Source organism: Pogoniulus pusillus, chromosome 14, assembly GCF_015220805.1.
Source record: "Pogoniulus pusillus isolate bPogPus1 chromosome 14, bPogPus1.pri, whole genome shotgun sequence".
NCBI lineage: Eukaryota > Metazoa > Chordata > Aves > Piciformes > Lybiidae > Pogoniulus > Pogoniulus pusillus.
Genome location: NC_087277.1, coordinates 25,780,675 through 25,808,556, shown reverse-complemented (window position 1 = coordinate 25,808,556; position 27,882 = coordinate 25,780,675). Strand labels below are relative to the sequence as shown.

At 46.4% G+C, this 27,882-nt stretch overlaps 1 protein-coding gene across 5 annotated transcripts in view; it reads left to right on the top strand.

The window, feature by feature from the left end:
* Nucleotides 1–26,847, top strand: part of STAU2 (staufen double-stranded RNA binding protein 2) — a 193,462-nt gene extending 166,615 nt beyond the window's left edge. For all 5 annotated transcript variants that reach the window (XM_064154640.1, XM_064154644.1, XM_064154639.1 and 2 more), the window contains 2 exons: nt 24,733–24,821; nt 25,730–26,847. In XM_064154640.1, the coding sequence (XP_064010710.1) occupies nt 24,733–24,821; nt 25,730–25,823 (183 nt within the window). In that variant the 3' untranslated portion in view covers nt 25,824–26,847. The remainder of the gene's footprint in view (nt 1–24,732; nt 24,822–25,729) is intronic.
* Nucleotides 26,848–27,882: the final 1,035 nt, after the last annotated feature.

Below are 27,882 nucleotides of genomic sequence, written 5' to 3'. Positions count from 1 at the left end.
GTGGAAGCAGTTTCTAGCTATGATGACTTGCTCAAAGTAGGGAAGGAGGCCAGGAGTCTGGTCTCTGGTTAGTACAAGCTCAACTCAGAGCAGCAGGTTTTCAAGTCAACACAAGCAGTGTGTTGCTGCTGTGGCTTGTCTGCTGTTGTTTTCTGAGAGGGAGGCAGGAAAACTTGCTTTATACATTCTTAAACGCACCTCAGTCTCTGTTCTTACCACTTCTTGTGCAATGCTGGGCTTGAAGAGCCAACATCCAAGGGCCAAGCACTGTGGTTCACTCCAGAGTTCTTTATGCACCTGACAGGTGACTTGACTTTTGACTAGTACTTTTTCAGCACTGGGTGGTTTCCCCTTTTTTTTCCCTGTTAAAAAGTGGTGAATACTTTCCCCTGGATACTGTTCCTTACCACAGTGTATATTCCTTCCACAATATTTTTATGCTCATCAAATGAGCCTATTTTGGCCCATTTTATGACTCTATGAAAGCTTGAAGTCTGCAGAGAACAAGTTAAATAAAAGCTCTCAAAAATATTTGGTGACTTAACTCAGGCTGTAAGGCTGTGGCTTCAAAGCCCACCTCGGATCTTGACTGGGCAGGCAGCAGCACTCAGTTTGAAGGTTCCCTGTTGGATGTGGGAAAGCACAGCCATGCATGATCTGCTTTTTTTAATCTCCTGGAGGAGATCTCTCTTTCTTAAGCTCTCATTGCTCTCTACAAAAGATAGACTGTTTTCTCCTGCCATCTTAAAGTGTGCCCCACATCACAGGGACACTTCTCCTTAAGCCTCAGAACAGTGCAATGTCTTCCAGTGGCCTCAGTGCAGGCTTTTCTCTTCTTCTCCACTTTGTAATCAGACCCCATTAGCAGGGCTTAGCATACCCAGACCTTGGTCAAGTTGTTACCTCTGTGCAAAACATGTTCTGCACCGTAGAGAGGACACTGTACTGTCCTCCAACATTCTGCAGAGTGCCCTGATGCTGTGCTGGCTCATCTTCAGCTCCTCTCTACCATCACCCCAGGTCCCTTTCTGCCTGGCTGCTCTCAGCCACTCTGTCCCCAGCCTGTAGTGCTGCTTGGGGTTGTTGTGGCCAAAGTGCAGAACCCTGCACTTGGCCTTGTTCAGTCTCATCCCATTGGCCTCTGCCCACCCATCCAGCCTGTCCAGGTCCCTCTGCAGGGCTCTCCTACCTTCCAACAGATCAACTCCTGCTCCTAGCTTGGTGTCATCTGCAAACTTACTGATGCTGGACTCAATCCCCTCGTCCAGATCATCAATAAAGATATTGAACAGGACTGTGCCCAGCACTGATCCTTGGGGCACACCACTAGTGCCAGCTGCCAACTGGATGTGGCACCATTCACCACCACTCTCTGGGTTCTGCCATCCAGCCAGTTCCTGATCCAGCACAGAGTGAATCTGTCCAAACCATGAGCTGCCAGCTTGGCCAGGAGCTTGTTGTGGCAGACAGTGTCAAAGGCTTTGCTGAAGTCCAGGGAGACTCCATCCACAGCCTGCCCCACATCCACCAGGCAGGTAACCTGATCATAAAAGGAGATACGTTTCTAAGAGAGAGCACCTTTGCAAATCAGACATGTCTGGACCCAGGTAAGGGGTAGGTGGAATTCAGGATCCTGCAGGTTGAGTTTTGGGGGTTGTGTTTTTGTTCTGAGCAGTCTTGTTCCCAGCAGTTGCTCCTCTCCAAAGTCAGAGTTTTGTTAGCTTGAGGCTAGGCACAGAAATCTTACCATACTTAGCTTGAAGAGAAAATACATCTCTCTGGTGGAGGAGACAGTAAGGAGAGGATGGCTTTAAACTGGTGGAGGGGAAAAAAAAATCCAAGTGGAGGGACAATTTAAATTCTTTAACCTTCACTTGTGTTTGCTGCCTCTTGGCTTCTAGTGTATGAGAGCTTCTTGGCATGTGCCCTGCCTGGGGTCGAGTAGGACGTGGGAGAGATTGTGCTTGGATGTCTGGAGTACTACCACTTGGGGGGGAAATGTGTAGCATTCCAACAGATATAATTAATGACAAGTGGTGTTGTCTTTCTCCTGTGCCATCCACCCACTGGCTGCCTGGTGCTGACCCCTTGCTGTCCTGCTGACCTCTCCAAAGTTTATTTTAAAAAGGCATCCTTGCTTTCCCAAACTTTTCAGCTGGGCTTCCCTTGGGCTCCTTGTTCAGTGCATGCCCAAGACTGTGCCTGTGTCCACTGCTCAGCGATCAGACACAAGTGTTTCCATTAGGGGGATGATTAATGGAACCTTCCTTGGGAATGGGAAAGGGAGAAGTGGGGAATAGGAGTCAAAAACCATTAGAAGTGAACAAAGGAACTTTGTTTCTTTGTTTCAAAACCAGCAGTGGCCTTGAGAGATGGTCCTGCTTTCAACCCACTTAGAAGTGACCACTTGTAGCAGTGCCACCAGATGAGCTGGCTCCTGTGCTGGCAGATGCAGCAGGCACAGGGTTTAATGCTGGCTGGTGCAGGTATATGGAGTTTTCTACATTTAGATGCAAACTAACACATCCATGTGCAGGACTGGGGAGTATACAGGAATCCAAGCTGGCCCTTGTGAGGGCACAGCTGTCCAGTTAGCCCTGCCTGGTAGCATTCTCCACAGAGAAAACTGCATGGCTAAGTTCTCCATTTGCATGATGAGGAGCATACATCAGTCCTTGTCTCACCTCAAGCCTCACTTCACATTCTGCTTAGCTTTTTCTTGTTATGGGATGTTTCTTTCACTTCCATTTTACTCTGTGCTTAGCTCTGAGGTGCCCAGGGACAGCATGCACTCTGCCAGCTAAGCTGCCCTGCAGATGGGATTGCTCTTGGGTGTCCATGGATAGCATCCACTCTGCCAGCTAAGCCAGCCTGCAGACTGTGTTGCTCTTGGGTGCCCATGGATAGCATCCACTCTGCCAGCTAAGATGCCCTGCAGACTGTGTTGCTCTTGGGTGCCCATGGATAGCATCCACTCTGCCAGCTAAGCTGCCCTGCAGATGGGATTGCTCTTGGGTGCCCATGGATAGCATCCACTCTGCCAGCTAAGCTGCCCTGCAGATGGGATTGCTCTTGGGTGCCCATGGATAACATCCACTCTGCCAGCTAAGCCAGCCTGCAGACTGTGTTGCTCTTGGGTGCCCATGGATAGCATCCACTCTGCCAGCTAAGCCAGCCTGCAGACTGTGTTGCTCTTGGGTGCCCATGGATAGCATCCACTCTGCCAGCTAAGCCAGCCTGCAGACTGTGTTGCTCTTGGGTGCCCATGGATAGCATCCACTCTGCCAGCTAAGCCAGCCTGCAGGCTGAAGCAGTGCAACAGTGCAGTGGGCATGGTGACTCATTTTTCACTGCTGAGAGGAACTGGTGAAAAACAGAATGTGGGCCAGTGAGAGTAATAATCTTGGGAGGAGGCTAGGAACTCTGTGCTGCCTCTCCTCTGGGGAATGGAGGGCTGGAGCTTCTAACACTGCCAGACAGGACCTTCCACAGCACTTTAAAAGCAAGAAGCTTTGCTATTTTCCAGGAGAAGCCCTGTTGCTTGCTTTTTTTAGCCTATCAACATATTAGGGCCCTTGTAGAGACAATACTAGAAGATGTTATCATCCCACAAGCCAAAGAACATAAGCAGCTCTTCTGCCTGCCAAACTTTGCTGTTCATGAGAAACTGCCTACTTGGTGAGTTGTTATTCAGCATGCACACATCAAATTCTTTATGGGCTCAATTCACCAAGGCTAGAGCTTGATCTTGTTGCCAAATCAGGAGAACTGGGCAGTTGCACTGTGGTGCAACAAGCAGACAGAGGCATAGGGCAGAAGCTGCTGTTTTCTGCTCAGCAAACCATGTCTGAAACTCTTTTGCCATCTGCACAGCAGCCGCAGCAACACAAACCAACCAACCAAATTAACTCCATGTTTCATTCATTAAACCAATTCTGCACATGCTCCTGCTCAGTCCTGCAGTCAAACCTCACTGGGCACAATGTGCTTGTGAAAGGCTGGCACTGGCTGGGACATCCACGTGTCTGTGCCAAGGGAAACTCTGTGCCTCCCCTGCCCAGCAAAGGCATTCTGCTTTTGTGACATCTGGACAACTGCAGCTGTTATGAGAAGAGGGAGGTTTGCTATTGTGTAGAAATTATTAACCAAGTAAGCATGTTGTGTATTCAAACATTGTGAGCCTGTAACAGCAATACAAAAACTCTCAGCATCCAGCTCTGAAAATGGATTGAAAACTCCTTCCTGCCCCTATCCCCACTGAAGGATGGGAGGCACATTTTGATTGTCCTCCTATGAGGACAGACTGAAACAGTTGGGGCTGTCCAGTCTGGAGAAGAGGAGGCTCCCAGGGGGCCTTCTTGTGGCCTTCCAGGATCTGAAGGGGGGGGGGGGGTTGTACAAAAAATCTGGAGAAGGACTTTTCAGGCTGTTAGGGAGTGACAGGACTAGGGAGAATGGAGCAAAGCTGTGAGGAGGAAGCTGTTGAGCATGAGAGTGGTGAGAGGCTGGAATGTGTTGCCCAGATAGGTGGTTGAGGCCCCATGGCTGGAGGTGTTTAAGGCCAGGCTGGATGAGGCTGTGTGCAGCCTAATCTAGGGTAGGATGTCCCTGCCCATGGCAGGGGTGTTGGAACTAGATGATGCTTGTGGTCCCTTCCAGCCTTGACTGACTCTATGATTGAATATGCCACTTAAAAGCCCTATTTATTATTTTCTTTTTAAACTCTGTGTTTTTCCTTTAGCATTCATAACAATTTATATCCCATTACAAACATCCTAAGTTATAAATTGCCTATTGAAATCCTATCCAAATATTGGGGGACACTATTTCAAGTGTCACCTGGTAGCAGAATAAATGGCCTGAAATTATGCCAGGGGAGGTTTAAGATGGTGATTAGGGAAAAAAAAATCTTTCTTGCAAGAGTGGTCAGGCACTGGAACAGGCTGCCCAGGGAGGTGGTGGAGTCATCATCTCTGGAGGTGTTCAAGAGATGTGTGGACATGGCACTTGGGGACAGGGTTTAATGGCCGTGGTGGTGTTAGGTTGGTGGTTAGACTGGATGATCTTAGAGGGCTTTTTCCAGCTTAAACAATGTTGTGATTCTATACAAGAAACAGATCTATCACTATGTGAAGGAACAACCTTTGTGTAAATCATCATAGAATCAACCAGGTTGGAAGAGACCTCCAAGCTCATCCAGTCCAACCTAGCACCCAGCCCTGTGCAATCAACTAGACCATGGCACTAAGTGCCTCAGGCAGGCTTTAAATACTGCCAGAGATACTGTTATAATAATGAAATTTTAGTGCAGTTTAAAGGGGGGGGCTTCTTCTTAATAAAGTCTTTCACAGGCTATAAACTGTAATAGAAGTGAGCTTGGGTTGGTTTCTTTTGTCCAAGATGAGTGAGTTTTTGTCAGACTGTGTTTTTGTCAGCTACTGTTCTTCCCTTATTTATACAAGGTGTTTTTACTTCATTTTGACTGATTGATACTCATCCACTCTAATTGTTGCACCCTTACTGGAGGACCCTAACGAGCTTTGTCAGTTTGTCACTCCTGCTTTTGTGTTTTTTTGTGTGATTTATGCCCGTTGTTGATACTAAGTTTCAATTCAGTCAAGACTAGAATGAAATTGTTAGAGAAATAGAAATTATTGGCCAATTTTCAAGGGCAGTTGATGTTAATCAATTGAGTTGCTTTACCACAGAGTATGAGTGAACATATTCATCCATATTCTCTTCACAGCCCTGTGAGAAGAGGCTGAGGGAGCTGGGGGTGTGCAGCCTGGAGAAGAGGAGGCTCAGGGCAGACCTCATTGCTGTCTACAACTACCTGAAGGGAGGCTGTAGCCAGGTGGGGTTGGTCTCTTCTGCCAGGCAACCAGCAACAGAACAAGGGGACACAGACTCAAGTTGTGGCAGGGGAGGTCCAGGCTGGATGTTAGGAGGAAGTTGTTGTCAGAGAGAGTGATTGGCATTGGAATGGGCTGCCCAGGGAGGTGGTGGAGTCACCATCCCTTGAGGTGTTGAAGCAAAGCCTGGATGAGGCACTTAGTGCCACGGTCTAGTTGACTGGCTAGGGCTGGGTGCTAGGTTGGACTGGCTGATCTTGGAGTTCTCTTCCAACCTGGCTGATTCTATGATTCTATGAAGGGCCAAAAAGGGTTTTACAGAGGAGCAGGTTGAAGTGCAATAGGCACCATGCATTAAGAAGCTTATTGTTGTTCCTAGTCACTTTTTTGAGGTGGCTATTTGTAGGAGTTTAGTAAAGACACACAAGAGAGCTCACTATGGAGTTTAAGTTAGGTTTTAAACAGAGTATTCCTCATTTACAAGGAAAATGGTTAGATAAGCATGAAAGTGTTCCTTACTGATGGCTACTGCTGGGACTTGCCTTATGCCTTATCAGAGCCACTGTAGCAGTGTCCTTTGCAGGCTAACATTGGTTTACACTGCGATTTGGATGATCTTCTCCAGTTGTATAATCACAGAGCAGCATGCAGAGTCTGTGGGTGGTTTGGAGAGCTTTTCTAGGTTCCTTAGCTTCAGAAGGTTGGCGTCTAAACATTCTATGATTTGTTTATACTGATTTCATTGTGAAGGGAAGAATAAATCTGATCTTCTCTTCTCTTTATTGTAACTCGATAGCATGACAGTTATCACGGGCATGGTTTCAATTAGGTCTTATTTGTGCTTGAAGAATATTGCTGTATAATATGCATGGTTATGGGTGTATTTTCTCAGCTTCTGGTAGCAGCCTTACAAAGCTGCTGTCTCCTTCCTGCTCCACTTGTAGTGTTTGTGTGACAGCTAAGAGTATTAAATTCTTAGTGCTGCAGTATGATATTCTTAGTGCTGCAGGAGACTGGGCAAGAGTGTTTTAGTCTCTACTGCCACTTAACAGGCGTCCTGGCCTGGCTGAATAGAGACCTTTGGCTGGACTTCAAGAACAAAAGGAGAGTATGGTCTTTGGAAGAGGGGACAGGACTGTAAAACTGCAGTGAAGCCATGCAAGGAGAAGACTGGGAGAGCCAAAGCGCAGTTAGAGCTCAAACTAGCTACAGCCAGTAAGGATAATAAGAAAATGTGTCTATAAATTCATTAACTTACACTAGTATCTGATTTTATGGTGTGTTGATTTTAAGTAACTGCTTAACAGGGAGCTGGGCCATCTCATTTAAACTGTATTAACTATATTTAAACTATACAAACTGTATACTGTGTCCAGGAGCCCCTAGTACAAGAGGGATGTGGAGATGCAGGAGCGTGTCCAGAGAAGGGCCACGAGGATGCTCAATGGGCATCTGCTGTGAGGACAGGCTGAAAGAGTTGGGGATGTTCAGTCAGGAGAAGAGGAAGCTCCGAGATGACCTTCTTGTGGCCTTCCAGTATCTAAGTGGGCCTACAAAACAGCTGGGGAAGGACTTTTCAGGCTATCAGGGAGTGACAGGACTAGGTGGAATGGATCAAAGCTGGAGATGGGTAGGTTCAGAGTGGCTGTGAGGAGGAAGTTGTTGAGCATGAGAGTGGTGAGAGGCTGGAATGTGTTGCCCAGGGAGGTGGTTGAGGCCCCATGGCTGGAGGTGTTTAAGGCCAGGCTGGATGAGGCTGTGGGCAGCCTGATCTAGAATCATAGAATCATAGAATCAACCATCTTGGAAGAGACCTTCAAGCTCAGCCAGTCCAACCTAGCACCCAGCCCTAGCCAATCAACCAGACCATGGCACCAAGTGCCTCAGCCAGTCTTCTCCTGAACACCTCCAGGGACGGTGACTCCACCACCTCCCTGGGCAGCCCATTCCAATGCCAATCACTCTCTGCCAACAACTTCCTCCTAACATCCAGCCTGTACTTCCCCTGGCACAACTTGAGGCTCTGTCCCCATGTTCTATTGGTGGTTGACTGGAGAAGAGCTCAACCCCAGCTGGCTACAGCCTCCCTTCAGGTAGTTATAAACAGCCAAACAAAACAACCAGCAAAGCTGATGTTGTTCTGCGTTAGCCAAGGTTAGTGGAGAGATATTAGAGCAGAATGAGGGAGGAAATGAATAGGAGCAGCATCACAGAACCAAGTGGGACAAATTGTTGGCATTTTAGCTTTTTATCCTTCTCAGCAAACCAATGAATGATACAGACCTCACTGTTATTTTCACAAGCAATGATCTTAATGTTCCAATTAGCCTCAAACCAGTACACCTGTTAAAGAGGTGGAAGAGCCAGAGATGGCTTGAGGAGAGGACTGTGCATCTGTAGGCCCTAAGTGAATAAGCTGCCAGGTCCTCTGAGTGTACTCCTGGCTTTGCATTTGAACTGCAGAGAAGAGCAGGGATCCACCTCTGGGCTTAAGGTACCTCATGTCCTGCAGGTAACTCCACACTCAGTGTAGAGCTTTCTTGGCTCTCCTCTTCACACTGAATGAAGAAACTGAGCACTTCACTTTAGACCCTTGATTTTTATCCCAGGGACATGCTATTTAAAGCTTTGCTCTTATAGTGCCTAATTTGTAAGCCCCTGAATTCTGTATTGAATCTCACCCTGACAGGTTATTTTGTAAGTGGCAAGACTTGGAATCAGCTCTTTTTGACAGCTGCAGTTAATTGATTTTAATAACAGATGCTAGGATGCAATGATAAAATAGCTGTTAGCAGAGCTTCTGGACTAAAAGCCAGTTGCTCAGTGAAGTTCTTGGGCATATATCTGTATTTTTTGAATGTAACTGTAAATGGAGGAAAAGCAGGTCTGTTGCTGGAGAGTTCAGTTCATCAGTCAAGGAGTGTCTGCATTGCTGAGCTGCCAGTTGGAGAGGTTCCTGAATTTAAGTCAGAGTTCTTGAGGAAATCTGGTTCCTGCTTCTAAGCCTGTCTCTTGAAGCACTTTCTGAGCTACAAAGTACCTGAGGTTTACCATTCCTAGAGGAGAAACATGTAGGACAGCACTCATGGAGAGGACTGGAAGTGCCCACATCGTCACTGCTCATTTTTCTACCCGCGTTGCAGTAGCAGCCAGAACTAGGAGCCAAAATCTGAGTGCACACAGCCAGTTCTTACTTAAACCAACATGCAGATGGCAGAATGAGGTGAATCTGAAGGGAGCATCAAGCAGTATAGAAATGCAAGAAAATCTGGGTGCACACAGCCAGATCTTACTTAAACCAACATGCAAATGGCAGAATGAGATGAATCTGAGGGGAGCATCAAGCAGTACAGAGATGTAAGGAAATCTGGGTGCACACAGCCAGATCTTACTTAAACCAACATGCAGATGGCAGAATGAGATGAATCTGAGGGGAGCATCAAGCAGCACAGAGATGTAAGGAAATCTGGGTGCACACAGCCAGATCTTACTTAAACCAACATGCAGATGGCAGAATGAGATGAATCTGAGGGGAGCATCAAGCAGCACAGAGATGTAAGGAAATCTGGGTGCACACAGCCAGATCTTACTTAAACCAACATGCAGATGGCAGAATGAGATGAATCTGAGGGGAGCATCAAGCAGCACAGAGATGTAAGGAAATCTGTGTGCACTTAGCCAGAGAAGGGCAACAAGGCTGGTGAAGGGCCTGGAACACAAACCCTATGAGGAGAGGCTGAGGGAGCTGGAGGTGTGCAGCCTGCAGAAGAGGAGGCTCAGGGCAGAGCTCATTGCTGTCTACAACTACCTGAAGGAAGGTTGTAGCCAGGTGGGGTTGGTCTCTTCTGCCAGGCAAGCAGCAACAGAACAAGGGACACAGTCTCAAGTTGTGCCAATGGGAAGTATAGGCTGGATGTTAGGAGGAAGTTGTTGGCAGAGAGAGTGATTGGCATTGGAATGGGCTGCCCAGGGAGGTGGTGGAGTCACCATCCCTGGAGGTGTTCAAGCAAAGCCTGGCTGAGGCACTTAGTGCCATGGTCTGGTTGGTTTGCCAGGGCTGGGTGCTAGGTTGGACTGGCTGATCTTGGAGGTCTCTTCCAACCTGCTTGATTCTATGATTCTACTCTTACTTAAACCAACATGCAGATGGCAGAATGAGGTGGATCTGAGGGGAGCACCAAGCAGCACAGAAATGTAAACCAATCCAATCAAGAATAGAGTTGCTGCTTCACAAAATGAGCAGGAAGGTAGTTGGGACTGATTTTAAGTGAAGGCAAATTCCTCACCTTACCATGCATTAGCCAAAGAAACCATTGAATTTGTGTGTGAAATAGCAATACTGGACTGGGCAGGGGGAAAATATGGATTATAAGAGTTTTCTGCAATGCTGTCAGTTAACTTGATCACTGCAGTAATGAGTCCCTGAAGGCAGGTTAGGGTTTTAGCTCACCTCTAGGAAATACCCAGATAGCCACACAGGAGTTTGAGGTAAAAGGAGAGGCAATGAAGTCATGACACTGCTCCTGTATGACAAAAAAAGCAGGGTAAAATATTGCATGTTAAAGGGAAAAGTGGTTAAAAATATGAATATACACTTGCAAAGGGGAAGGGGGGGCAGAATCATAGAATCATAGGGACACCTTTTACCAGACCAGGTCAGCTCAAAGCCCCAGCCTGGCCTTAAACACTGACAAGGACCTGCCTGGACAACCTGTTTCAGTGTCTCACCACCCTCACTGGGAAGAATTTCTTCCTCATCTCCTGTATAACTTTCCCCTCTTCCAGCACAAAGCCATTTCCCTTTGTCTTACAAACCCTTGCCAAAAGTTCCTTCCTGGCTGTCCTGTAGCCTCTTTCTGGTCCTGGAAGGTGGCTCTATTGTCTCCCCAGAGCCATCTTTTCTCCCAGCTGAACAGCCCCAACTCTCTCAGCCTGACATAGAATCCTAGAATCAAGCAGGTTGGAAGAGACCTCCAAGATCATCCAGTCCAACCTATCCCCCAGCCCTACCCAATCAACCAGACCATGGCACTAAGTGCCTCAGCCAGTATTTTCTTCAACACCTCCAGGGATGGTGACTCCACCACCTCCCTGGGCAGCCCATTCCAATGGGAAATCACTCTCTCTGCCAAAAACTTCCTCCTAACATCCAGCCTAGACCTCCCCTGGCACAACTTGAGACTGTGTCCCCTTGTTCTGTTGCTGATTGCCTGGCAGAAGAGCCCAACCCCACCTGGCTACAACCTCCCTTGGTGCAGGAGGAAAACTACGATGTGGTCACCATCACAGAACCATGGTGCACCATTGGAGCACTGTAATCAATGGCTACAGACTCCTCTGAGAAATGCCTCTACTGAAAATGACAACATCAAATTTACACCACAAGTAATGGAAGTGTACTGCTTGAAGGAGCTTAGGCTGAAAAATGCTGAGCTACAGTGGATCTCCAAGGTCACACAGCAGATTCGTGGCAAAGTCACTGTCTTTTGAATGAAAAGGATTTTCCATAGAAGCACAGAATTGTTGTGGTTGGAAAAGGTCTTTAAGGTCATCCAGTCTAGTCATTCTCTGACACTAACAAGATTAAACCATGCCCCTTGGCACCACATCTCTGTCTTTTTGACGTGCCTCCAGCAGTTGGGCTTCATCCACCTCCCTGGAGAGCCTGTTCCTGTGGCTGAGAACCCTTTCAGGGAAGAAGCTTCTTCTCATATCCAATTTAAACCTTCCCTGGGCCAACTCGAGGCCATTCCCTCTTGTCCTGTCACTTATTCCTATGGAGAAGAGGCTGATTCTACAAAATCTATCAGGAGCTCAGGTATTTTCATTCACTCTGTAAGGAACTAGAGACCTCTTAATACATTTTTCATGCAGAAGAACCAATTGTACTCAGCACTGGTCAGACCACACCTTGATTACTGTGTCCAGTTCTGGGTCCCTCAATTCAAGAGAGATGTTGAGGTGCTGCAACGTGTCCAGAGAAGGGCAAAGAACGTGGTGAGAGGTCTGGAGCACAGCCCTGTGAGGAGAGGCTGAGGGAGCTGGGGGTGTGCAGAAGAGGAGGCTCAGGGCAGACCTCATTGCTGTCTGCAACTACCTGAAGGGGGGTTGTAGGCAGGTGGGGGTTGGTCTCTTCTGCCAGGCAAGCAGCAACAGAACAAGGGGACACAGTCTCAAGTTGTGCCAGGGGAGGTCTAGGCTGGATGTTAGGAGGAAGTTGTTGGCAGAGAGAGTGATTGGCATTGGAATGGGCTGCCCAGGGAGGTGGTGGAGTCACCATCCCTTGAGGTGTTGAAGCAAAGCCTGGCTGAGGCACTTGGTGCCATGGTCTGGTTGACTGGCTAGGGCTGGGTGCTAGGTTGGACTGGCTGAGCTTGGACCAACCTGGTTGGTTGTATGATACTAATATGCCACGCCAAGCAGAATCGTTAGCCCAGTGGTTACGTATGGCACTTGCCTGTGGTGGTTTGACTGGAGAGTCTGTCCTGGAGCTAGAAAACCTCTTCTCAAAGTGGACACATCCTCATAAAATATTTTATTGTGTGATTTAGTGTTTTTCTCAGAAGTAGTTTTGACCACTTCTCCTCCTGACTCCTAGTTCAGTGTCCTATCCAGCTGGCTCCATGTGTCCCCCAGTGAATATGTACAAGTCCCCTCTTTCAGGCTTACAAGATCTGCAGCATCTTCCTGCTACTTCTGATGTTCTTTTCTTCTCAAATGTTGGGTCTTGACATAAAAAGGCTGGAATGAAGAATATGGTGTTGTGCATACCCAAGTGAAGGCAGGGAGCCAACAAAATGCTGTTGTAATTACAAGTGAACATTCTTGTATCATAAAACTGCAAAGAGAAAGCTATAAATCAGAGCTGGCCTGGTGGTCCCTGGCAGCAAAGCACAGGAGATTTGAGCTCATTCCCTGAGCCGGCCAAGAGTGGGATCCTCGCGGAGGCAGTGGCTCATTCCAAGAGAAGGGCATTCCTCATGTCTCCTGAGTGATGCTCATGAGGCACTGATTTTGATGGGAGTCAGATCCAGCCTTCAGCTGTGCAGGAGTGATAATCTGAGAAGTGCTGGGCATTGTGGAAAATAAAGCAAGCTGAGAACCAGAGGAATTTTATCTTCCAGAGCTCTTGCGTCTGTGCCTTTAGGAGCCTGCAGCTCTGTGCTAGGGATGTGCTATCGTCCAGGTCCTGTGTTTGATCACTTCTTGTTCTACTTGAGTATGTAAGACTGTCCTTTGATTCAGTAAGCTAGCTTCACGTTTCTCTATGCTCTCTTGTGAGAGCAAACTGTGCTAAAAGCTTTCTGTGGGCATGAGAAAAATGCAAGGGGAAGAATACTGTCTAGAATGTCTCCCTTGAAGTTCCTCTCACTGATGAACACAAACTCTGTCCTCAGTTAGAAATGCTGGGTTTCTTCCTTTTGCCTTGAAACATTTCTCCTTCTTTTCATTCTGGTGTGCCCTGAGAAGCCAGCTCTTTAAAAATCATTTCTCTGCTTGGATAATTACAGTATCACAGTATCACAGTATCACCAAGGTTGGAAGAGACCTCACAGATCATCAAGTCCAACCCTTTACCACAGAGCTCAAGGCTAGACCATGGCACCAAGTGCCACATCCAACCTTGCCTTGAACTGCCCCAGGGACGACGACTCCACCACCTCCCCAGGCAGCCCATTCCAGTGTCCAATGACTCTCTCAGGGAAGAACTTTCTCCTCACCTTGAGCCGAAATTTCCCCTGGCACAGCCTGAGGCTGTGTCCTCTTGTTCTGGAGCTGGCCAGAAAGAAGTAATTAGCAGGAGGGTAGGAAAGTATTAAAGCTGTCAGCGTTGGGCAGTTTTCTTTAATGCAAGCTGCATGTGGCTGTTATTTTCTGGCCTTCTGAAAGGTGTGGCCTGAGCTGAGCCCGTGTTTCCAGTTAGGAAGGAGCAAAATAAGATGATCCACTGTTGTAAAAAACATAAAAAAGCAAGAACCCTGCGAGTGTACAAGAGATTACAGCAAAACAAACCCCAGGCTGAGAGCTGCACAAACAGCACTTGCCCAGCAGTGATAGTCAGCTGCTAGGAATTCCCAGTCCCCCATCAGGTTGGTAAGAATTTATAATTAATAGCACATTTGGAGACTCTTCTGTAATGAAGCCACAGTTTAATCTGCTAGCCTGATTACGGAGGAGGTGAAGGAGAGAGGGCAGAGCTGCAGAGTCTGGCTTTGCAGAGTGTATTATCTCCCCGTTGATAGCAGTGTGAGACCAAGACAGAGAGCTTTTTCCAGAACCAGCCCCCTGCAGTGGTTGGAGAGCTGCAATCCTGGAAGGTGAAGAGCTCTTTCTTGAACAGATAATGACTCCCTCCAACTCTGATAAGCTTCCCCAAAAGATGAGGGAAAGCTGTCCCACACAGGATGTGCTCAGCGCATTGAGGGACTCAGTTAGCAATGTCCCTGATAATTGTGGATACCTCATGGTAGGAGTCAGCTTTTATTTAAAGTTTTTAAGAGGAGTATGCACATCTGTCTTTATACCCAGCAGCTTTTCTGGCCCACAAGAAGTCCTCTGTGAGTTTCCCCAACTGAGCTCAGTGGGATCTCTGTCAGCTGCAAGATTTATGTCATCTTTTTCAGTCCTGAGAACTGTTCCTTAAGCTTTTCACATCTGGATTTAATTGGAAAGACATTAAAAGACATTAAGTGTGCTGGAAAAAGCATATTTTAGAGAAGATCTTTATAGACACTTCCATTAAAGGAGCTGATGGTTGTAGGTTAAAATGAGATGAGGACAAGCCATCAGCAGTTAGCAAGGACAAAAAACTGCATAACAAACTATTTCAGAGGAGAGGTTCTGCCTGTAGCTCATTTAAATCAACTTCAATCAAGAGGAAAAAAAAATATCAATTAATGTAGTGCAAAAATACTCTGAAATCAGAATTGAAAAACCAAACCAAACCAAACCAAAAAACAAAGAGGCTTTTGGAAATACCCAAATTTCTCATTGCAGGATGAGGCACTTAGTGCCATGGTCTAGTTGACTGGCTAGGGCTGGGTGCTAGGTTAGACTGGATGAGCTTGAGGGGTCTCTTCCAACCTGGTTGATTCTATGATCTCAGTTAAGAGCTCATTCATTTTGTTATATTCTGGCTACATCTATGCTATTTATGTGGGTTAGGACCTGTTTTCCAGTGAGGAATTAAGTAGTTTTTGCCTCTTTTGTGGGCTGACAGCCGGGTAATGAAGGCTGTGGTAGTGATGTTAAAAACAGGATGGAACTATGGAGATCTGTCTAGATCTGTCTAGGTTGGACTGGATGATCTTGGAGGTCTCTTTCAACCTGGTTGATTCTATGACTTGCAATCTGTAAGAGCCATCATCCAAAAGGAGATCTATGAGACACTGTTGCTCTTCAAGCTACAACCCAATAGAAGTATCTGTTCTCAGGACAAGGGCTGAGAATTCCTGTGATTCCAACAGTGAACCTTGATGTTTCTATACTTCCTTCCTCCTCTTTTTCTACAAGCATGAATAACATTTTCCCCCTCCAGTCACTTTTGGCCAGCAGGGATCAATGAATGTGCAAGTACCAGCTACAATGACTTGTAAAAGAAAGACAGAAAGAGAAAAAGGGAGTCAAGCATAGAAACCATTAACTCCACTACAAAAATCAGACAGATGAGAAGTGTCTTGTACAGAGCATTTCAGAAGTCCTCGTGAACCTGTACACAGCCAAGAGCCTCAACCCACTTATCCCAAGTCCAAAAGTCCTGCAGTACAGATAGGGTTAATGACAGTGGACTTGTAAATCTATGGCCCTGATGTGGAGAAATGCCCATAAATAAATAATTAAACAAGCCAAGCTGTTCTGAGAAGGCAGCTGACAAGGATATTTTCCAGCCATCAGTGATGAAAGAGACAGTGATTCATGGCCTTTCTTCCCTGCTGGTGCACGCTTTTGCCTGCCGATCTGCGTTCTGCTCTTTGCGGCTTGAGGTTTTAAAGCCACAGTTTTCAAAACTCTTCTAATAGTTGCCTGCAGCTTTTTGGCTCTGTTTGAAGGTTGCCTCAAATGCATGATTTAAACCTCTTCCTACCCTCACAATAATTTACCACCTAAGTGCTCTCATCAGAAGTTCTTTAATTACCAGAGGCACGAAATCATAGAATCATAGAATCAAGCAGGTTGGAAGAGACCTCCAAGATCATCCAGTCCAACCTAGCACCCAGCCCTAGCCAGTCAACTAGACCATGGCACTAAGTGCCTCATCCAGGATTTGCTTGAACACCTCCAGGGATGGTGACTCCTCCTTCTTAAAGTTAGTGTTTAAGAAGCTTTTGTCTGAAGATGAGAGATCAGCCTGAGATTAGTTCTTGTCTGGTGAAATTCTGTTGTCCATACCTAGTGTAGACACTTTGAGATTTGATCATTTTAAACTATTTGACTTTATGTGGCTGGGTAAGATGGGAGACTCTTTGTTCTTTCAGCTGTAACAACAGAAGGGAAAAAAATGAAAGGAAGTTTTGAATTTAGAATCATAGAATCACAGAATCAACCAGGTTGGGAGAGACCTCCAAGATCATCCAGTCCAACCTAGCACCCAGCCCTAGCCAGCCAACTAGACCATGGCACCAAGTGCCTCATCCAGTCTTCTCCTGAACACCTCCAGGGATGGTGACTCCACTACCTCCCTGGGCAGCCCATTCCAATGCCAATCACTCTCTCTGCCAACAACTTCCTCCTAACATCCAGCCTAGACCTCCCCTGGCACAACTTGAGACTGTGTCCCCTTGCTCTAAGAAACAAATGTAACAGAACTTCCAGATTTTTAAATCAGAACTGATGAATATAGGATGAAAAGATAGAATCAGAGAATCAGATTCTATGATTCTATGAATTAAAATTCCAGGTTCAATAGCAGCTTTCACTCCTTGAGGCACTTAGTGCCATGGTCTAGTTGATTGGGCAGGGCTGGGTGCTAGGTTGGACTGGATGAGCTTGGAGGTCTCTTCCAATCTTGTTGATTCTATGATTCCTTGATCCTCTCCTTGGAAAATAGTGAGGCATGGAGGAAGGAGTGGACATGTCTGTCAAAAACTAGGTGGAAGAAGGTGACATGCATGCTGTATGATAGAAGCTCTGCCTAACAGATTGGAAAAAGCTGTTGAGGAACAGTTAATCCTTACTTTACCCCCAGAAAGCTGGCACGGTCAGGCTCTATGTGGATTATGTGTCATTTCAGTTCTGGCTCCATGAGTTGCCTGAGGGTAGCATTTACTGCTGTGTGGGACTTGTTCTGAGCTATGAGTCTGTGAGTGACTCTCTTTTTGAAGGTAGTGGCCTCCTGTCCTCCAAGCTCCTTCTCTTGGCAGGTGCAGTTGGATAGCCTCCATTGTACTGCCTATCAGGTGGCTCTGCCTTTGTGCAGGGATTCATCTGGTTGGAAAAAGGCTATTTCCAAGGAAACTGCACGAATTAATCAGATTATATCCCTGTGTTTTTCATGCCTATGGTAAACTGTGGGAGGAAAGGGCTCTTAAAGTCATTTAATTAAAGATTAGATTGTGCAGTGTGAAAAAGCCTTTCTGAAGGCAAATTTTAAGCAGGTGTTAAAACTGGTTCACCCAAAATCTTATCGACCGGCACATCGGGAGGAAAGGGGCAGGAGTTATTGCTTGCCATCTAGTAAATCCATTTACACCAGGAGGTGTGAGGAGAAGGACTTTGTTTGCAATACCCATCACCTGGTTTTGGCTTGGCTTTGTTACAGCCAGCCTGTAAATGCAAGAGAATTAAATGGCAGTTTTAAGGAGTCAAATTTTAGCTGCTCTGTATGTGTGTGTGTCAGACAACACAAGCAAATGTCATGGAATCATAGAATGGTTTGGGTTGGGAGGCACTGTGAAGGTTGTCTAGTTCCATCCTCCTGCCATGGGCAGGGACACCTTCTACCTGACCAGGTCAGCTCAAAGCCCCATCCAGCCTGGCCTTGAACACTGACAAGGACCTGCCTGGACAACCTGTTTCAGTGTCTCACCACCCTCACTGGGAAGAATTTTTTCCTGATCTCCAGTATAAATCTCCCCTCTTCCAGCACAAAGCCATTGCCCTTTGTCTTACAAACCCTTGCCAAAAGTTCCTTCCTGGCTGTCCTGTAGCCCCTTTCTGGTACTGGAAGGCTGCTCTAAGGTCTCCCCAGAGCCATCTTTTCTCCTGGCTGAACAAACCCAACTCTCTCAGCCTGTCATAGAATCATCATAGAATCAGGTTGGAAGAGACCTCCAAGATCATCCAGGCCAACCTAGCACCCAGCCCTATTCAGGCAACCAGACCATAGCCACAACATCCCTGGACAACCCATTCCAGTGTCTCACCACCCTCACTGGAAAGAACTTTCTCCTAACATCTAGTCTAAATCTCCCCTCTGCCAGTTTAAACCCATTACCTCTTGTCCTGTCATTACAAGACCTTGTCAATAGTCCCTCCCCAGCCTTCCTGTAGCCCCCTTCAGATACTGGAAGGCCACTATAAGGTCTCCTGGAATCCTTCTCTTCTCCAGGCTGAAGAGCCCCAACTCTTGTAGCCTGTCCTCATAGCGGAGGTGCTCCAGCCCTCTGATCACCTTCATGGCCCTCCTCTGGACTGGCTCCAAGAGTTCTCCACTTAGAAGAGTGATGTTAGGAGCCATATCACCACTCAGCTAGCAGTGCCAGGCAGTGTGTTTATTACAATTGTCTTGGACCTCCTTGGTAAAGTCAACTGGAACAGCCACAGAGAACAACAAACTTTTACAGCGTTCAGCTTGGTGGAGTAATCTGCAAAGCAGCACAGATTGGAGAGGGAGAACACAAACCACATACTGTGCTAAAACAAACACAGGGGAATTTTATCCTGAGGATGTGGTCTTAAATGCACGTGGGCTAGCGTAGTGCCTGTCTGCCGTTGCTAAAGGGATGATCTAATGTTACCAGATTGTCATTCTAAGATGCTTAATCCCCAGAGTGAGAAACAGCTTCAGTGCTCTTTACTAATTGCCAATTGAGTTGGGGAAAGCTGAAAAGTGGCTGGAAACATCCATCCCCATCCTGAGGCATACACAGAGCAACACTGGGAGTGGCAGCCAAGACAAACAGCGAGCGGCGTGGTGCATCCTGTTGGCATCGTATTTTTGGCACCGTCGTAGCTACGGAGAGAACAAGTGATAGGAGAAATGTGTAAGGACATCTGTTCTGTAACCTGTGGGGCTTTGCTCACAAAACAGTTGTAAAATCTTCTGGAGGAGAGGAAAAAAAAAAGGTCTCTCTATCTGTGCAGATGCTCCATTGTAAGAAAAAATATCAATGGAAGGAAGTGTCGAGCCCTTGAAAGAGGAAATTGTTTGCCAGATTCACTGTCAAATGTTCCATTCTCTTCTTTCCTTTTCATTTAACCTGAGTTATCTGCTATTCATAAGTTATATTTAAGCCAAGTGGTGTAAATCTGCTGGGACTAGTAGAGTTGAATCATGGATTAAATTAGCCTGGTGTCTGCTTGTAGCTCCTCTTTGCGGCTCTGTGTCACTCTGCTGACTATTCAGGTCACAGCCTCTCAGCTACCAGCTTCCTTCCTGAATCCAGCATCTTCATGTCTGTCTAGGGACACAGCAGGGAGACATTAAGGACATCTATTAAGGTCCAAATTACTGTTTACTTAGCAGGTTCTCTCTGCTGATCCTTCCAAATGTAAGTAGGCAATAGGAGAAAGAAAAGGAGGAGTTTTTAAGCCACTGCAAGGCGCTCTCTACCATTCTTCTGCTGCCCTTCAGGCACGTCCCAGGAAAGGATCCTTTCCACATCCCTTTTACATAGGAAATAAACTTTCTGGAAATTCAAATGTTGTTGCAAAAGTTGGGATATGAGCAATTAGTCTTCCCCTCCCCAACAGATATCATGTGGGGAGAAAGAGATGGTTCCATCAAAAAGAAATCAGGTCCCACATCAACTTGGAACACTTGAGGAAACTGGTGGATAAAGAGGGACTGTGAGATGTAGGAGGTTGGGAGGACCTGGGAAAGGAAGATTTAGTTCTGGGAGCTGGGAGTATCTGGGGAAGCTGGGTGGGGGGAGCTTTTAGGATCAGGAAAGAGTGGGGATTGTGAAAGGGAGAGAGTTGCGAGGAAGCATGATTGCATCTGCTGTAAAAGAAGTCAGAGCCCTGGGGTGGGTAGCAGAGGGGAGAAGACCAGAGGCCCTGGATTGGCATGGGAATGCTGTGGGGCTGAGACAGATGTGGAGAATGGGGGCTTGGTACTGAGAAGCATGAGCTTTTGAAGAGATCATCATCTTCCAGAGCAGCAAAGGTGACAAGCCTAGCCACAAGAGTTGGTGTAAAGGCTGACTCCTGGACAAACACCCTGGCACCTCTGCTTGGAAGATCAAGGATACAGACAGAGCACTGTTTTCTTGCCACTTCCCCCTCTGATACTTGCTTTCAGCCATGCACAGATCTGATATCTTTCATATCACATTTTATTTTGGATAGTGCAGGGCTTAAAGAAGGGTGAGATGGGGAACAGAGAGCACACCACATTACAAGCGTGGATGTGTTGTTATTGAACCCCCTGAATCATCTTATGTTTCCTATAATTGTTCTGTATTGACTTCCTCAATACCCATGTAAGAGTGACACAATCTTCCAGGCAAAAAGCTGATTGCTTCAGCTTGTGCTACTTCTCCCCTTGCTGCTGGAAGAGAAGAGATGCCCTTGTGTTCTGTTTCTGTTGTGATAGTGGCTAATATTCCTCTAGGAAGTTCCAAAGCAGAGTTTCTGGAAAGCACCCCTGCAAGCTGCTCTGTAATTTATGTGGTATGCCTTGCAGTGGCCAGCTCTTTGAGTAAAACAGTAATCACTAACAGATGTACTCAGATTCAGAGCAATTCCAGAAAGGAATTAGGAAGTTTGGGTTGGTCCAATTAATCTCTCAATGATTCGGGGATTTCAGTGACCACTGATAGAGATCAGACTGTTCTGCATGTCATAGGATCAACCTGTGATCTAATCTTGAATGAAACATGACTTGGCTGTCCTTCTCACCAGGGCCTTTTTGTCCAAGCCACTGTGCAAACAAACAACCTGAACAAATAGTTCTTCAACAACAAGTTTACAATTCACACATCAAACACGGAAGCTAAGAGTGGCTATGAAAAAGTAAACAAGGTGGATTCAAAAGCAGATGAGGTGGCAGTTAAGCAGTGTAGGAGGAGCAGATGTCTCAGCTTCCTTCTCTCCTTGCAGTGCTGCCTAGTAATGTTTTTTGAGTTACCACACATAAGAAGAAAGAAGATCCTGATTGTTCTACTTATGTACATCAGGAGAAATAGATATGAGGAGACAGGAGGTTCTTGTGTGCCACTCTAACCATCAAACTGTTTGGTTCTCGTGAGTGCTAACCCGTGACCAACTGAAGGACAACAGAGAAGCAGCCCTGTGCAAGGAGCCCAAGTCACTCCCCTTCCTCATATGATCAGTAGTGCTTGCATTGTGATGAAAAGGACCCCAGGGAGAGCAGGAGAAGACAGAAACTGGGATGGAGAAATGTCTTGGGTTACTGGAATAAACAGAGAAGTTGAGAGTAGATGAAAACTCTTCTTGCCACTGGGAGAAATTATCTGGGTTGAACAAATGTTAGTTTTGTGGTGCAGTCAAGATCAGGGATGGAAAGGCAGGTGGTGATTAGAGCCTAGAGATGAGAGTGCATGTCCAAAAGAACAAGGGACACTATGAGGTGGCAGAGAAAGAGCTGGCTTAAAAATAAATGCAAATACATAAAAATGTCAAGAAAACCAGAAGAAATGAGGAATGGGAGAATGAATTCATTGGGGATCCCAATGGGCAACACAAGGGAAAGAGTCTGTAATGGAAGTTGTTATTGAGGTGGAGCTGACCCTTAGACCTCTAGCCATAGCAAGGAGAAAGAATAAAAAGAAATCTGAGGTTTGGAGATGGGGAGGGAAATTATGTCAATGGATGGGGAAAAGGAGCAGGTAGAGAGCAGGTTAGGTGTTAGATACAGGGGGTGCAGAACACTTAGTAAAGATAGAGTGGATGGGTGAGTTAACAGTGATCATCTGAGATTTGCCAAGACCATTTATAAGAGGTCAGGCTTTTTAATTGTTTTCTAGGGCAAACCCCACAAAGCTTCACTAACCAGGGCAATCCCACCTTCCTGCACTGTGGATGGGAATGCCTTGTGCAGCCTGCTGAAGCTTTGGCAGATAGCCATTAGTAGAGACCAGTCAAAGGATCACAGAATCATAGGATGGGAGGGGTTGGAAGGCACCTCCAGAGAACATAGACACCCAACCCCCATGCCAAAACAGGGTCAAGCAGGGCAGGTCACACAGCAACAGACCCAAACAGGTCTGTTGAAAGTCTTCAGAGGAGGCTCTGCTGTCTCTCTGAGCAGCCTGTTTGAGGGCTTCAAAACCCTCCCAGCAAAGAAGTGTTTTTCCTCATGTCGAGGTGGCACTTCCTGAGTTTCAGTTTGTATCCTTTGCCCCTTGCTCTATCACAGGACACCACTGGAAAGAGCCTGGCTCCTAATTCTTGACATCTACCCTTCAGATATCTGTAAAGGTTAATAAAATCTCCTCTCAGCCTTCTCTTCTCCAGGCTAAGCAGCCCAAGGTTTCTCAGCCTTTAGTCATCAGACAGATGCTGCAGTCCCTTCCTTCATCATCCTTGTAGCCTCGCTTGGACTCTCTGTGGTATATCCCTCTTCCTCTTGGACTGGGGGAGCCTGGAACTGGACACAGTACTCCAGATGTGGAGCAGGATGGAGTAGTGGGGGAGAAGAACCCCCCTCGACCTGCTGGCCACACTCTTCTTGATGCATCCCAGGAGTATGCACCCATCTTGGGAGCCTGTTTTCTCACTTTAGGGCAGCCTGGCGAATTGTGCACTGTTTTTCATCTCACCCAAATGCACATTGTCTAAGAATACTGAAGCTGTATGAAGAGACCTTCCAAGGCAGAGAGAATCCAGGCAGAGTTGGTACAAAAGTTAATGTAGCAGTTCACTTACAATGACTGCTGCTGTTGCAGCAGAGCCCCTGCTCTCTGCGAGGGATGGGAAATGAGGATGGAGAGGTGGACTCTTTCTGTCCTAATAATTAAGAGGAGAGTAACATTCAGTTTTCTACACAGTAATTCTTGCTTCACTGTGTAGGGCCTGCACACATCCCCACTGCTTAAGATACTACCTTAGATGACAATGTTTGTGCAAAGCTACCCCTTTCCCCCCCCGAATGCATCCTAGGTGAGATGGGAAATAGAAAAAAACCTTTTCCAGTTCTGCTTTACATTTCACCTTCAAGACTCAACTGACTTCAACTGTTCTGTTGTGCTGGGTGTGTTTTCCAAGTCTGAGTGTTTCATAATCAACCTTTGCTAAATTAAACAGGAAAAAAAAGCATTTGGCTTTTGCCAAAGCACTTAGGAGGGAGAGAAGAACAATTTTGAATCTTAAGGCAAGGCTCAGGAGGGTAAGAGGGAAGCCAGTCAATAAAGAATGGAAAATAAACAGCTGAAAACTAAGCATTCTTCTCTTCCTGGTGCTTCTTGATCAACTTGTATTGGTTGACCCTCTTTAGCACACCTACCTATGTATGAGACATCAGTCTGCTGCATTGTTCAACGTGTGTCAGCAGTGTCCTGCTGACCTTCTTCTGCATGACAAGAGTTTGGCCAGAGGAGCTCAGGAAGCTGGGGAGTGTAGGAAAACACAGGGAAGCTGGAGACACTTGACAGACCAGAGAGGCAAAAATCCTGGAAGTACATCATGGTCTTTATGTAGCTGATGAATCACAGAATTAATCAGGTTGGAAAAGACTTCCAAGATCATTATGTCCAACCTATCACCTAGTCCTTCTAATTAACTAAACCATGGCACTAAGTGCCTCATCCAGCCTCCAGGGATGATGACTCCACCACCTCTCTGGGCAGCCCATTCCAGTGGCCAAAAGCTTGTATCAACACAAATGGAAGTCACCCGTATAGCCAGAAGAAGAGGAAATCCTCAAACAGAAGAAGTTATGTAGAATAGAATAGAATAGAATAGAATAGAATAGAATAGAATAGAATAGAATAGAATAGAATAGAATAGAATAGAATAGAATAGAATAGAATAGAATAGAATCAACTGGGTTGGAAGAGACCTCCAAGATCATCCAGTCCAACCTAGCACCCAGCCCTAGCCAGTCAACTAGACCATGGCACTAAGTGCCTCATCCAGGCTTTTCTTGACCACCTCCAGGTATGGTGCCTCCACCACCTGCCTGGGCAGCCCATTCCAATGGCAAATCACTCTCTCTGTGAAGAACTTCTTCCTAATATCCAGCCTAGACCTCCCCTGGCACAACTTGAGACTGTATCCCCTTGATCTCTACAACTACCTGAAAGGAGGCTGTAGTCAGGTGAGGTTGGGCTCTGCTGCCAGGCAAGCAGCAAGAGAAAATTACAGACTGGCAGCAGAGCCCAACCTCACCTGACTACAGCTTCCCTTCAGGGAGTTGTAGAGAGCAGTTGAGAGATCATCAAGTCCAACTTATGACCAAACACCACCAAGTCACTGAGTGCAAGGAAGCGTGAAATCAAAACAGGTTGTTGAGCTGCAAGGTTAAGTCTCCTTCACCAAACCAGGCAGCCAGGAGTCTCAGGGGACAGCAGGGCTTGGCTGGGAAAGCTCTCCCAGAGTCCCACAGCTTTAGAATCCCCACTCTGTTAACCCTCCAGTCTAAATGGCTTCAATATATGGGAAATGATTTCGGTCTGGGCTATCAAAGCGCACAGCTTCCTCCGCTTTGTGTTCATACCGTTGTGCCTGTGGCTTTTATGACAACTCATTTTTCCTCTAGGCAGCATTAAGTGCCTTGAAACAGTTTTCAGAACAAGGACTGGACCCAGTCGAAGGGGCTCTGAGAGTGGAAAACGGATCGTGTGAAAAGTGAGTACCGCTACAATCCTCCGCGCCTTAACGCCCGCGTGGCCTGCTAGATAAGAGCTGTTAACCAAGAGCTTAGCTGCCCTTTGGACTCGTGCAAAACCATTTCCTCTGCAAACCACAATCAGTCTCTGACAGTTTGAGAGGATAAGAAAGATTTCAGGGTTAGCATTACCGACGAGGATGGTGTTTAGCGGTGAGCTCTGAGGCAGTCAGTCCTGCGGTGGAAACCCTAAAGCAAAGGATTTGCTTTTCGCTGCGTGGATTCTCTGTAAGGAGCGTAACATGGTTTTTGTCAGCCGTGTGGGAGCACATGATACTGCCTGCAAACAGAGATAGCTATTGGCCAACGAGCCCTTATGTCTGCAGGATTAATTTTACCCCGAAGAACGTAAAGTTAAAATTGCTTTCAGGTCTTAAAACCCTCAACTCTTACATGGAGTATTAAACTCTTACGTGGAGTATTAAACTCTTACGTGGAGTATTAGCTTTAAACAGGAGACAATAGAAATAAGTTTCACACTGGATTTCCAATTATTTAAGAACCTGGGATTGACTGTCCAGTACAGATATATATTCCCCCACCCCCCAGTTGCTAGTCTGTTTACATAAGAAGGTAGTCTTGTGTTACTAAATACATCAGGAAATAATAGGCTATCAGAAATAAGACTAAAAGTGGGGTTTGGAATTTGCAATAGATGTATCCTGGCTGTTTATAAGCTAATTTAATCAGGACCATTTTTCCATATGATCTCACCAGCTTAGTATTTGAACATAAATATTGTTGTTTCACTTTAAAATGTTACCTTCCACGGTGGCCTTTGAATCTCGTGTGCCATCTGGTAATAAACATGTCTTAAAGATGTGCAACCCCGGACCTTACCGCTCTTGTTAATGTATTAATCTTTCAGACAAGTCAAGCATCTGGGAGAGAAAGCAGACAATAAACAGACTAACTCAGGCACCATTGCTCAGGACTGCAAGGATTCAAAGGCTGTCATCTAGGAGCTTCCCAGCACCCATGGCTGCCACTGCATCCTTATAAAGCTGTCAACACGCAATAGGGTGTATGTGTACGGGAAGTGAATGACTAATGCCATGGCTGGTGTCCTCTGTGAAGACAACACTGTTCTGACACAGGAGATAGCATACATGGCACTGTGTGTGCTCCACACACACCCCCCAGCATTTCCCTTAGAACTTCAGAGCATAACTACATTGCCCAAAGGCAGAAGAAGTCTAATCGTGTTACCGGAGATTAAAATAACAGCTAATTAACAAAAAGTGTTTAAAAAAAGGGGTGTGGGGGGTGTGTGGGGAACTTTACAGTTGATTAATATCGAGGAGAAGGAGACAGCATTGGTTGAGTTATCCAATCTTCTCGTAGTGTAGTTTTGAGTTCAGCTTAGTGTTTTTCAAATGATGCTTGGGTATTTTACAACTAACCAATGACAGTGCTGTGAGAACTGTAGCTGTTTTTTCTCCATATGTAGTCATACAGCTTATCTTTCTATGCAGGCATTATGCATTCTTCATCCTATATGAATATGTATGACTTTAAGGTGCACTGCTGAGAGTTGTAATGCAAACAGAAGTTTCAATCATGACGAGTCTTTGCCTGACGTGAGCAGGTGTTAGTTATGATCAGTCTCACTATACTCCAGGAATAAAGCAGATGTGGGCTTTGGTTTTCCTTGCCATAATCAATGAAAGAGGCGTCTGGCCTCCAAGCAATGTTCTTCCCCTTGGACGCTGCTCTCTGTTGTGTGAAGCACATCTGGACCCCTCGCGTGTGTTGTACCAAGCCACCGTCCGCAGCAGCCGGACGTTTGCAACCTCTGCCTTCGGACCCAGGGCAAAAGGTAGGACTGCAGCATTGCCAAGCCAAGGATGAAAACTGCTGGTGTAAAGCTCAGTCTTTTGTGAAAGGAGTGGCAGCAGAGGGAAGATCCGTGGCCTCTCTGTACCAGCGTCTTTCTCTGAAGTGTTTGGCCAAATGCAGTAAAACCACAGCAGTTCATGTGTGCAATGACAGTGTTGTCTCTTTCTTTATCATTCACAGGCAGCCAAATAAGAAAATGAGGTTAACCCCCCCCCCCCCCCCCCCCCCCCAACGATTATAAACAAACAAATAACTGTCTCCCACGCCAAAGCCAGGGTCCAACCTACCTTTCCCCATGCCACCACCTTCTGTAAACTTACTGTGTTAGGCTATCCTGACATTTAAGCCATTTATTTGCTCTTTTGTTTTATGTAAACATGGTACAACAAACACATAAAGCTTCAATGGACTGTGTAACAGTCACGACAGCATTGCACAAGATTTTAGAAGCATGTGAGTGGCACCAGGGTGTCACAACCTGAGTGACTCATGCAGGACAGAAGACAAAGAGCAGTGTAAGGAAATGGTGCAAGGTGCATTGATTCATCTCTGTGATAGGCATTCAGGGCAGCATGCATCATGCTCTTGCAGAAGCAGTGGTCACTAAAATTTTTTGGGATCCTTTTTTTCTTTCTAGTTGGTGTTTCTTGTGGGTGTGATTCATCTTCTCCCCAGCTGATAAGGAGCCTTTGTTGTGAAAGTTTGCACAAAAAGGGTCTGACTCCATAAAAGAGTCAGGAACAAGCTGAACCTTTTGGTTCCCACAGAACTGAGGGATTTCCAGAGGCATTTGGCACCTAGCAGACTCGAGTTACTCAGGCAGCAGCAGACAAAAATAATTAGCTCTTGCACACCAACTTTCTCAGGGATATGTTACCTGCCTAGCCAGAAACCAGAGCAGAAATCCTGCTGCTCCCTCACCTCAGCAGCCAGCTCAGAGAGCTCAGAAACAGGCTCAGCCTGTGCTTCAGCAATGCCTGCCAGGATGCAAAGCACAGGTGGCATGGAGAAGGGAAGAAAAGAGAAAGGCAAACCCATTCCTCGACAACTTTGTCCTAAGGGCAGAGGCTGAACTTGCTGGGGATTATGTGACAAGGATGCTGGCAGTATGGTCTTCCTGGCATTAACAGTGTGTTCCCTATCCTGCCGCTACAGAGAAACCCTTGTACTGGTTTGCACAGA